The sequence below is a fragment of the Myotis yumanensis genome, unplaced genomic scaffold, assembly GCF_028538775.1.
Source record: "Myotis yumanensis isolate MYYU_CA2020_CCGP unplaced genomic scaffold, mMyoYum1.0.hap1 SCAF_11, whole genome shotgun sequence".
NCBI lineage: Eukaryota > Metazoa > Chordata > Mammalia > Chiroptera > Vespertilionidae > Myotis > Myotis yumanensis.
This window is the reverse complement of record NW_027223762.1, coordinates 53,984,634-53,997,250: the sequence shown is the minus strand read 5'-3', so window position 1 is coordinate 53,997,250 and position 12,617 is coordinate 53,984,634. Positions and strand designations below refer to the sequence as shown.

General features: G+C 40.6%; 1 protein-coding gene across 3 annotated transcripts in view; it reads right to left on the bottom strand.

The window, feature by feature from the left end:
• Window positions 1-12,617, bottom strand: part of KDM3A (lysine demethylase 3A) — a 60,495-nt gene that overhangs the window by 27,974 nt on the left and 19,904 nt on the right. For 2 of the 3 annotated variants that reach the window (XM_070429646.1, XM_070429649.1), the window contains exons 9-12: window positions 10,661-10,824; window positions 8,523-9,040; window positions 4,501-4,705; window positions 719-933 (exon numbers count right to left, since the gene is read on the bottom strand). In XM_070429646.1, coding sequence (XP_070285747.1) covers window positions 719-933; window positions 4,501-4,705; window positions 8,523-9,040; window positions 10,661-10,824 — 1,102 coding nt within the window. The remainder of the gene's footprint in view (window positions 1-718; window positions 934-4,500; window positions 4,706-8,522; window positions 9,041-10,660; window positions 10,825-12,617) is intronic. The other variant, XM_070429647.1, reaches the window with a different exon arrangement.

Below are 12,617 nucleotides of genomic sequence, written 5' to 3'. Positions count from 1 at the left end.
ATGCCCCTTGGTGCTTCTGGCTGGATACTTCTGTTTTACAGGGGGACATGGACAGACAGAGGTGTGCTGTCCTCCCAGATGTCATACCCTGACATGTTATGAAGGAGCTCTGGCTCTAATGTGTCACCCACACTGATTGATTCCTATGGTTCACTGGGCTGCCTGATAAATGTGAGAGTGGAGGCCACCTGCACATACCCATATGGAACCTCCACCTATTTCCTTAAAACCTTGCCTCTAACAGAATCATTTTCATCCGAGTTTGTTCCCATTCTCATTACTGGGACCCAACACCCCAGACTGATTCAGCAGGTCTTGGGTAGAACCTGTCTATTGTAATTTTCTTTGAAATGTATTCATAATTAAGAACCTTTGTCTTAAAGTAAACCATCCTGAAGCCTCAACCCCTTTTGGTAAGCCCACACTGCTGATCATTGTGCAAATTCCAAAACCACTTCATCTTTACCTTTCCTAACTAAAAAGGAGCTCTACTCCTTTGGTAATCACCCCCAAGTAAACCCCCCCAGATAGGTAACTGGCTCTGATGAAGCCAACAGGTAAAATCTGTTACAAAAGGAAAAATACAACCTCATTATGCCAAAGTCATCTAAACTTTGGGGTTTAGAAAATGAAACCTAAGCAATTAGGACTTAGGTGCCATTCAGGAACAAAAATCAAGTTGGACTCAAAAATCCTATCCACTAAGAGATGCTCTTACTGTGTGGCTCAATAGTTGACATAGCTTCCTTTTCAGAAATCACCATTTGACAGAAGTGGTCTCCAATGTTGGCCAGGATATACTTTGCTGTGTCCAAATCAATCCCCACCACGTTCTTGTTTATAGGCAACCACAAGCCAATTGCTTCACTGTCATACTTGTTTGGAGTTAAGAAACCTTCTACCCGCAACACACCATGTTTGTTGAATTTTAACCTAGAAGAAGTAGAGAAAAAACAGGTGCATTTCACATACACACAAAATTAATTTACAATTTACAGTTACTAATTCAACCAAATTCCTTCCCAGTTTTCTATAATCTGCATGGCTAATTACAGCCAATTGTTATTTGGCAATGTCAGTAGAAAGATAAGAAAAATATTCCCAAAAGACATGGTAGGGAACACCTGCCAGACTTGGGGGCAAGAATAATCACAAGTCACCAGAGAAGTAAAATGACCAACAGAAGGTGGTAAATTATCTGATCAGATCTGAATACAAATATTGCTTCAAGAAAAATGCTCAGCAAGGGAAGGCTAACCCTGGACAGTCACTGAAACCATGACCACGTAGGTATTTGGCACTCATATGAATCCTAGCTGCTAATTAGGGTGCAAGCTCCCAGAATGAGCGGCAGTGTTAAGGTGGGCCTCAGTACCTAAGAGAGAGGAGTAGTGAAAGGCAGAATACTTTCTCAGTATTCTCGTTCAATATTTTTGACACCTGAACGTTTTTTCTAAGCTATGTGTTGGTTTTTAATTTATTTTAAATACAACATTAAATGTCAATCTATTTGGAGACACATAGAAGTAGATAGATAACCATAGTGAAATAGAATATAATAGGTAAAACAATCATTAAATTTTATAGGAACCAGAGGTTTGTGTGGCTAATGTAAAGATAAAAATAGTAACTAAACTTGACCTTGCAATAAAAAGGTAGACATTAGGTAAGGGAAGGCATGGCAAGGAAACAGGGACCTGGATTTCACTAGTCACCAACAGTTATGAAAACTCAAGTCTGTGAGACACATGAAGTTGTATTTTAGAAAAACCATTTGCCCCCCTGGCCGGCTTGGCTCAGTGGATAGAGGTTCAGCCTGCGGACTGAAGGGTCCCAGGTTCGATTCCGGCCAAGAGCACGTGGCTGGGTTGTGGGCTCAATCCCCAGTAGGGGACGTGCAGGAGGCAGCCTATCGATGATTCTCTCTTATCACTCGTGTTTCTCTCTTTCTCTCCTTCCCCCTTCCTCTCTGAAATCAATAAAGAAATATATTTAAAAAACAAAACAACAACAAAAAAACCATTTGCCTAGAAGAGCATAGAATGAACTGAAAATACACTGGAAGTTGCATAAGAGATGCAAGCTTATTTTTAAGCAGTCCAAAGGAGATATGCAAGTTTTTAACTGATAGCTTAAATTAGAGATAGTCATTATACCAAAAAATGAATTTAAAAGCCATTTCAAAAGGGAAGGAGATGGCAAACTGGGCTTTATCACCGGGACCCTACCCTACCCCCTCCTATTTTGTCTGCAGAAGAAGTTAATGAGAAACAAACTTGATGAGAAAGCTTGTGATAGCCTCAATCTTCACTGTAAACATTGGGGGGTGGGGAGAATGTTTTTTTAATTATTATCTTCTTTTTAACCAAAGAAATGAGTTTGTTCTAGTTCTACTAGATTGGCTTCTACTATGTAACATTAAGTAAAAGCACTTTCCCCTTCAAAGAGGTCAAAAATGGGAAAACAGCCGGTCAGTGTGGCTCAGTGGATGAGCACTGACCTATCTTAACCAGGAGGTCAAGTTTCAATTCCCTGTGGGAGCACATGCCCAGGTTTCGGGTTTGATCCCCTGTGTGGGGGTGGTGGGAGGTGGTGGTGCAGGAAGTAGCCAATCAATTATTCTCTCTCATCATTGATGTTTCTCTTTCTCCCTCTCCCTTTCTTTCTCTGAAATCAATAAAAATATATTAAAGATCATCTATAGCCAGAACAAACTGCTCATTTATATATATAAAAAAAGCAAAAACGAAACTAAAAATAAGACATGGCTGCCTATCTTCACTCAGGATAAAAAATTTAAAGAAAATCAATATATAAAAATGAAGTTTTTGTCTATAAAATTGGAGATTTAAAAAAAAAGATATGCCTCTTCTTACTGACAAAGGTACACAGAGACAGGCATGCTCAAACCCTACCAGTGGGCATGGATGCAGGTGCAACCTTCCTGCAGGGCAATGTGGCAGAACACATGTATCAAAGCCTTAAAATATGCACACCTAGCCTGGTATTACCACTTTCAGTAATCCTTCCAAAGTAAATAATCAGAAATGTGAACAAGGAAATGATCATTTCTACATTATTTTTAGTGGCAAAAAATATAAAATAATCTTAATACCAACAAGGGAATTGGCTAAGTGAATTACCAAACAATGTTATTATGGGTTCTTACATAGTTATTCAAAAATACTTGCAGAAAAATGTTAACATGATCAAGTGGTTCCTACTATGGAAAGTATTGGGAAAGTAAGATTCAACATAGTATATAGAAGCATAGCTTGGAGATATTGTGAGTTCTATTCCAGACCACCATGATAAAGCAAATATTGCAGTAAAGCAAGTCACACAATTTTTTTTCCAGTGCACATAAAAGGTATGTTTACATTATACTGACGTCTATTAAGTGTGCAATAACATTTTGTCTAAAATATATGTACCACTATGTTCATAGCAGCATTAGTTACAATAGCTAAAATCTTGGAACAGCCCAAGTGTCCATCATTAGATGAGTGGATAAAAAAGGTGTGGTACACTTACAGAATGGAATACTATGCCACTGTAAAAAAGGATCACTTATTCTTTGAGACAGCATGGATGGACCTGGAGATTATTATGTTAAGCAAAATAAGCCAGTCAGGGAAAGACAAATATCACATGAGCTCACTTATATGTGGAATCTAATGAATAAAATAGGTCTAGAGGCCTGGATACATGGAACAGACTGACAGATCTCAGAGGGGAGAGGGGTGAGGGGGGCGGGAAGAGATTAACCAAAGAACTTACTGCATATAATATGCATTGCCCATGGACACAGACAACAGTGTGGAGAAGGCCTGGAGTGGGGCAGGGGCTGGGTGGAGGGGGACAAAGCGGGGGAAATGGGGGACATATGTAATACTGTCAACAATTTAAAAAAATACTTTATTTCTAAAAATGCTAACCATTATCTGAGCCTGTTGGAAAAATGGTGCCAATATACTTGCTTGACTTAGGGTTGCCACAAACCTTCAATTTGTAGCAAAGAAAGAAAGAAAGAGAGAGAGAGAGAGAGAGGGAGAGAGAAGGAAGGGAGGGAAGGAAGGAGGGGAGGGGAGGGGAGGGGAAGGGAGGGGAGAGGAGAGGAGAGGAGAGGAAGGCAAAATCTGTGGAGTGCAATAAAATGAGGTAGCCTGTACAATACACTACATAAGTATGCTTAAGTGTATTTATGACGATATAAACATGAAAATGCATTGAAAAGTTAACAGTAGTTATTTGTAGTGGTTTTCCAGAACCTTCAGCATTTTTCTGTTTGTTACTTTTAGAAATAGAAGTTTGTATTTTTAGGCTTCTTTGCTTTAAAAAAATTTACAAGGGAGAATATGAAGGAAATAATCTTCAGTAAGGTCTAGATTTCCAAACCAGAGATTAAAAATAGTATCTCTACTCTTTATAGTTCTAGACGAGGGCGGGGGGATATGCTATTGGGCCCAGGTTAGCTGAGCTTCGCCCCAGACGCCTCACCTTCTAAAGTGAAAGAAGCGACAAAACACAGGCGAATCTTTCTGTTGTTCCTTATCCTTGCGGAGACTGTCCAAGCGACACTCCCGGCACTTGGGCAGCTGTGCGACAATGTTCATGCAGGAGTCATCCTGTACGAAGGCCTCACCGCTCTGCTGCAGCTTCTTGACTTTAGCTGGGTCTGTCAAAACAGACTTCCTGGATGGTGCTAGCAAAACAAAAGATTAAGAAAACAGGACCTCAAATTTTTAAAAAATCACATCAATATGCTACTGATTTCTATTCAAAAGGCCCGTTTTCCCAAAGGGAAAACTCCTCAATAACTGGTTCAATTGTCATTTCTAAAAATAGCTTAACAGAAGACAACTATGAAGACAATTAGAAAAGTTTTGCCTTCTTTATAATACTCATCTGGTGAACCAATTTGGCCAACTAAAACCCCAAATTTAACTCACAGTTCCAAGCAGTGTATACTTTTATTCACCATCCTAAGTAAGAGAAATATTTCAGGAAGATTTTTCCAAATCAGATACTTAATTCACACTCACTGCAATATTAGCAATGCACAGAGATAGGTTTACCTCAACAAACACAACACTGTATAAAAGTCATTTTACACACCCCAAAAAAGACTGGCTTAAGATGTGTTCTCTGCAAAAGCTAGCCATGTGAAACCAATAGAAAAGACCTTTTCTCAGGGCCCAAGAGAGCTGAGAAAAGGGAGGTAGATTCTTAGGCAAATAAATTTTTTATTACCAAACAAATAAATGAAAATGAAAAAACCCCAAAAACTCCTCTTAGGGAATCAGTCTAGAGATGGGTGGGAGAGCGTAGTAGTCTTGAGAGGAAATTGAAAGATCTCAAACCAAAGAAGCTTTAAATAAATAAGCATCTTTAATAATTATCCTAGAAGTGATCTAACCCTACCTCACTTTTAAAGCAGACCTAGAGCTCACTGTAAAACACTAAATGGATGTTGTCAGGCTTCGATTCCTTAAATACTATTATTCAGTTATAGTGAAAGGGAAGATAAAGTAAGAAAGGAAAGAAAATAAAGAGATCAGTAGTTCAAGCATGGAATTTTAATTACTTAGGTATTGAAATGGAATCATCCTTTGAATTGGACCAGGTTTTCACAAACCATGGGCAAAGAGCCCAAAGGTTATCTTATCTGTTCTGTCCTGGCTTAAAAGAGGAAATATCTAGAAGTAAGCAAGTTGAGCGATCTAAATCTAGCTCTCTATTGAGGAAAGCAATAGTTGATCCTATCAGTGATTCTCAGTTCAAAGCAGAGCCAAGGGGAAAAAAGCAAGGCGAGCTTCAGAGGACCCAGACATCTATCTGACAGAAGAACAGGCAGCTCTTCACCCCCAGTTTGCTTTAGCTCCTAAGCAGAGCAAGGGTGCAAGAAAGAGGAACAGTTTCTAAATGGGTCTTTCCATACCCACAAGCAACACAAATGAAAATAACAGAGATCCCAGAGATCCTGGTAGGCTTCTGATAACACCCAGGCCTCAGCCAGAAGTCCCAGTAGATGGGATGCACCAGGATATGACTATGTTTTTCATTCTCTTAAAATCACTTTAGCCCTGACCAGTGTGCTCAGTGGTTAGAGCAGTGGTTTGCATACCCAAGGGTCACCGGTTTGATTCCCAGTCATGGGCACGTACCTGGGTTGCTGTTCCATCCCGCCCGCCCGCGGCCCGCGGCCCGCGGCCCCCCCCCGCCCCCCGCCCCCCCCCCCCCCAGCTGTGGAGAGGCAACCGACTTATGTGTCTCTCTCATGTTGATGTTTCTCTCTTTCCCCTCCCGCCCTCTCATCCATTCTCTCTAAAATAAAAATCAATGAAAAAAATATCCTCGGATGATCCTTAGATATTAACAACTAAAATCCTATATAATAAAAGCGTAGTATGCAAAGTGTCCCCTCGACTGGGAAGTCGTCCGGGAGTTCAACCAGGCAGTGGGGCCAGCGGGGGTGGGGGGGTGGGGAGGGAAGGAGGCCCCTGCTGGTAGCAGCCATGGCAGGAAGGGAGTGAGTACCTAGCCAGCAGCTGGCAGCCGCTAGGGACCCTACCAGTGCATGAATTTCATGTACTGGGCCTAAGGTAATAAAATAAAATCACTTTAGGTGGGGCATAGTTGCACAACATACTGAGTAAGACAAAGCTGGATTCCTAATTCACTTATGTACCTATAATTCTGCTTACCAGTGCTGAATTTTTATTGTTTGTTCACATAGTATTAAAATACTTTGCCTCAAAAACTAGATAAATGTGAGAGCTGATAACTCAAAAAGAATGAAGAGTCCTAGCCAGTTGCTCAGTGGATAGAGTATCAGCCTGAGGATTGAAGGGTCCCTGGTTCAATGTTGATCAAGGACACATACTTCCATTGCAGGCTCAATCCTCAGCCCTAGTTGGGGTGCGTGCAGGAGGCAACCAATCAATGTGTCTCTCTCACATCCATGTTTTTCTATCTCTTCCCCTCCCTTCCACTCTCTCTAAAATTCAATGGAAAAATATCCTCCGGTGAGGATTAACAACGAAACAAAAAGGAATAAAGAAATAGAACAAGGATATGGTTATGAATATTAACTTTCTTTTGGAAATTACACAACTCCTGAGAACAGTATACTCTTATGCAATTAATTTTATGCAAATTAATAGTTATATTAACTTCCTCCTCAAGAATGAAGATGATTTAGAAGTACCACAGGAAAAGAAAGTTCTTTTTCTAGCCCTCCAATTCTATATCAAAAAGACCCACAGTTCAATCCATCCATCTTGCCTTATAGTTTCAGAGGCCTGCAGTAAAAGCTAGAGTGTGGATATACTCATTTTTTATGTATCCAAATGAATAGTGTTTTGTAAAAGTTATCAAAACCCACACTAATTTTCCCACACAGCTGACAATTATCAAAGGCATTTTTAACTTGTAATAGCTCTGAACCTTTGACACACTGAAGCCATTTAGTTCTCTTATAAGAGAGCTTCTGATAAACCATCATTGAAATGCATCCTCAAACTTAATATAAGTAATGAAATACAGTGTGCCATTTTCTCTACAGTAACAGTATTCAGTTTTAAAGTGTGGGTGCAGCAGGGCATTGTTCTTAAGCCAACAGACTCTGCAGGGTGGTTTGGCCCTATTCTTAGCATCTTGAACTAAATATCCCTTTTTTAGAGGTAGTGATGCAATTCTCTATCTTTTAAAAAAATTTCAGATCTGAACTACCTATGTGAGCATAAAGTATCAATCACCTCTTCCACTTTCACCTGAATGTCATAGAAACATGTGTTTGGCCCTAACCGGTTTGGCTCAGTGGATAGAGCTTCAGCCCACGGACTCAAGGATCCCAGGTTCGATTCCGGTCAAGGGCATGTACCTTGGTTTTGAGCACATCCCCAGTGGGGGGTGTGCAGGAGGCAGCTGATAGATGTTTCTCTCTCATCAATGTTTCTAACTCTCTATCCCACTCCCTTCCTCTCTGGAAAAAAAAAAAAAAAAAAAAAAAATCAATAAAATATATATATATATATATATATATATATATATTTTTTTTTTTTTTTTAAAGAAAGATGTGTTAGGCTGGAGATAAAGTCATTATCAGAGTATTTTAGATTTTGTTCCAAATTATTTTCTTACAACCAAAAATTGGGAATCACCTCATTACCCATATAAAGGATCCAGTTAAGTCATATGGTAAGTGCCTAAAATGGAATCCTTACAGCCTTTAAGATGCTGATAGACACCTACACTAATCCACAGGGTAAAGTTGTTAATATAAAGCCATGTAAAAGCTTATCTTGTATTTTCACATACATGGAACCAGGTCCAACAAAATATTAACAGTAATCATTTCTGAGATAATTTTGGAATTTCACTTCTTTGGACTTTTCTGATTGCATGAACTTTTTCTACAATCATTTTCATATTTTTCCTTGTAAGGCAAGATGAAATTATATATATCCACTACCATCTCTTACCCTAGAGACCAATAAAGATATGGAAAAAACACTCACCATTCTGGGTTTTATTGTTGCTTCTTGTACAGTAGCTTTCATTATCTACGCCTCCTGAAGATTCCTTTAAATTCTGTGACTGGCAACCTAAAGTTGAAGGTTCTACCTTTTTCTCCACACAACTACTAGGGCTCTCACCATTGATAACTGCTTTCTCTTCTAGCTTAGCTGAAAGGGGTTTAGATGTGCAAGGGGCAGGTTCAAGGTGCTTCTGCAGTTCAGGAGCCTTGGCACTTTCCACTTCTGCCACAGAAGCAGCGTTAGTAGGTACGCTTGCCTTCAGAAGGCTGGTTGATGCTTGTTGAACAGAGTCCAGCCTGTGTTCCTGATCAGCGCTGGTCTTCAGCTGGGTACCACTACCTTTCGCTTCATTCAGGGTTTCCAAGTCTCCAGTTCCAACCTGAGAGGACTCTGAAGAGAGCAGCCCTACTGCGCAGACATCAGGTTTTGTTCTCAGTGCATCAGGCTTCGTATTTAGACAGGAAGAAACTACTTCTGGCAAACTCTGTTTATGGCATCTGAAAAGAATAATGTAGAAAACCAATATCTTAGGCCTCTTTTATCTGTCCCCTACCAAAAACAATTCTGCGGTTCCCGAAGGCAGTGGGTGGCAAACTGCGGCTCACGAGCCACATGCGGCTCTTTGGTCCCTTGAGTGTGGCTCTTCCACAAAATACCACGTGCGGGCGCGCACGTACAGTGCGACTGAAACTTCGTGGCCCATGCGCAGAAGTCGGGCCAAGAGAAAACTACTTACATTAGAAAATTCAAGATAGGTTTCTGTGATCTAGAGTTAAAAGTTATCGGTCAATGGCTCTGCAAAAATATCTTAAACATTAAGAAAAATACAACCTTAAATCCTATCTGCATATTCTCATGAGTCCTGAAGTACTTCAAGTTAGTTCTACTTCTTACAGCATAATGAATCTGAGCTGTCCCTCTAAACCACCAGCAGCACAAAACCCTATCCTGCTATGAACATCTAACCAGCCCCAACACTGGATAATTTTTTTAAAAACATGTTTTTATTGATTTTTAGATAGAGAAGGGAGAGACAGAAACATCGATGAGAGACACACATTGATTGGCTGCCTTCTGCATGCCCCCCTACTGGGAATTGAGCCCACAACCCAGGCATGTGCCCTAACCGGGAATCAAACCCAGGGCCTCTTGGTCCATGGGACAACGCTCAATCCACTGAGCCACACAAGCTGGGCAACACTGGATAATTTCACTGTTATGTGATCCATATTCAGGACCCAAAGTGAAGAGACAATTGATTACTTCCTTGTTCACAGATGATTTGGCAATCCTCCACCCCCAATCTTTATAGGGGTACCCTTAAAGAACTTTTTGTTTCTCTGAAATTCACCCTAAAGTTCTTAGTATTCCCTCCTTCTACTTGGAAGACTGCTCCCCCTTCCATCTAACTGTTATGTGGTCATCATCCAAGCTCTAGCCCATGGAGCCCTCTCTCCTCCCAGCGAGTGATGTGCTCAAGCACTCTCCCACCTTTCTGCAGCGGTCTTCCAAACCTACCACTCCCTGACCCACATCTTAAGTCTTTACCAACCGCCTGCACTCCACCACTCTTACTAAAAGAGATCCTTCCCTTAAAACTCTTCTCTGTTAACCCATTGTCACATCTCTCAGCCATACCTGGGGTCTGGGGCGATGAGAATTATTCACTGTAAGCATGTCTCCCTCTTTTCCACACTCCTGTGGACCCCAGATTTCCACATAAACTAATCTGCTCTTTTCTTTGAAAGCAGACATCTAGTCTACCCCTATCTGTACTATTGCAATTGACCATTCTCACTGTATCAAGTCAACAAAGTTGCTCTTTCTTCATACCCCTTCATTTCTGTAATGTTTTCTACGTTGTTCTGCACGCCTGATACCTTTTCACTTCTGAAGGCATCTGAAAAGTTAGGAAACTCAAATAAAAAACGTCGCTGGACAACCTAAATGTAATGAATGGCAGGACAAATTTTAGCTATCCTAATTTTCTGTCTATGAAGCTCTGATGTGGAAAAGGCTTGCCACCTGAGCAATGTAAGCTCAAGTAGGAAGAACCATGGCTAAAGTAGGTTTTCTTCTTATGATTAAACATCTTTCACAGGTAACAGATCACTTACCCTGGAGGAAGTTTGGCTCCAAGGTTAGGTGGAGAACTGGCAGCGTGGGGAGCACTCTGCTGTCTTGGGTCCTTACTAGGCGGAGTTGCTGCAGTGCAGCCAAGTAGTATATCCTTAAAAACTGCTGTGCGAACAGACTGTATAGGACACACACTGGGAGAAGCCTAAAAGATACCAAACCAACAGATATTAAAAGGAAAAGTCCCTCGTTGGGGAAATACAAAGTGCTAGCAAGATTCAATTTTATTTGTTTGATTTAGTATTAACCAGTGTAATAACTACACCAGAAAAAAGAACACAGGAGAACAAGTGATAAATCACAAAATTAAGGATTTATATCTGAAGGCTGTTAATTAAATCACTCTGGTTTTTCACAAAACTTGTCTTCCTATAAAACGTAAGGACAGAACTTTTTTCACAGACCTCTGACTCATTATGTGAAGAAAATGCAGCCATGTGGCAATTACTTCAATAATGCAATGCACAGAAGTGAGCTTTTAACAGTCTTTAAATGGTGGCAACTTCACATGTATTCAGTGTAATATTGTTTGAGTGCCCACCACGCACTTACTGTGTAGGCTGGCAGGAGACCAGACCACATAGGACTCTTGTAGGCAGTGTGCCTACTGGATACCAATATAAGCCTTTACAATGCAGTAAAGGTTGAGGACATGATTCTTGTTCTTATGTGGCTCATCAACTCACAAAGGTCATCCCATGCTGCAAAAAATACCAAGTCAGGCTGTGGGACAGGCTGGGACACACATCTCCTTCCCTTCCCATGTAGTGTTTTATCTTTACAAAACTGTAAGTAATGAACCCACTTCTTCCTAGTTTGTACTATTCACAAAAATAAACCTCCCACCATGAGAAGAGAAGGAAGAAAATGAAACTCAACTCCAGACAACTAGTTTATGGCTAACCCAGGTGAAACCCATTCACCATCTTCACCAGCCTCAAGTCATGTGCCCTCTCAATCCTGTCTCTTTCATAACAGCGACCTTCATGTTTACCTTACCCCAAACCTAAACTTGAAGAATCGTCAAAGTTTCTTCTTCTAGTCTTTAACCTCCAGATGTAGAACAACTTTCCTTAGTAAGTTTTTTAAACCTCACAATCCTGAATAGATTTATTTACATGTAGTCTAGTCATGAACCCTTTTCTCAGACATTTACTCTGGAGACCTTGAAAAGACTGTCTAGTCCAGGGGTCGGCAAACTTTTTGACTCGAGGGCCACAATAGGTTCTTAAACTGGACCGGAGGGCCAGAACAAAAGCATGGATGGAGTGTTTGTGTGAACTAATATAAATTCAAAGTAAACATCATTACATACAAGGGAACAGTCTTTTTTTTTTTTAGTTTTATTCATTTCAAATGGGCCGGATCCAGCCCGAGGGCCGTAGTTTGCCCCCGGCTGGTCTAGTATATGCTAAACAGGAATATTAAAAAAAAAAAAAAAAAAGAATGTGCTTAATCACTATCAAAGTTCGGCATACCGTCAGACTATTTTAAAGTACTAAATTATCTGATCGGACACTGTACTATTTAGTCCAATCAATTCTGGCAAACTATTAGTTCAGTGCTCCCCAGAAGGATTTTTGGGGGAGGCTTTGTCTATTATAAGAATATCTTTGGGCCAGTCAAATTTACTTCTTTAGACCTCAGTTTCCTAATCCTTAAAATGAGGAAATTAGATAGTTTATTCCCAAAGTCCTTTTCAACTCTATAATTCTCCTATTAAAGATCAGCCTCCCATTCCGAAACCGGTTTGCTCAGTGGATAGAGCGTCGGCCTGCGGACTGAAGGGTCCCAGGTTCGATTCCGGTCAAGGGCATGTACTTGGGTTGCGGGCGCATCCCCAGTAGGAGATGTGCAGGAGGCAGCTGATCGATGTTTCTAACTCTCTATCTCTCTCCCTTCCTCTCTGTAAAAAATCAATAAAACATATTTAAAAAA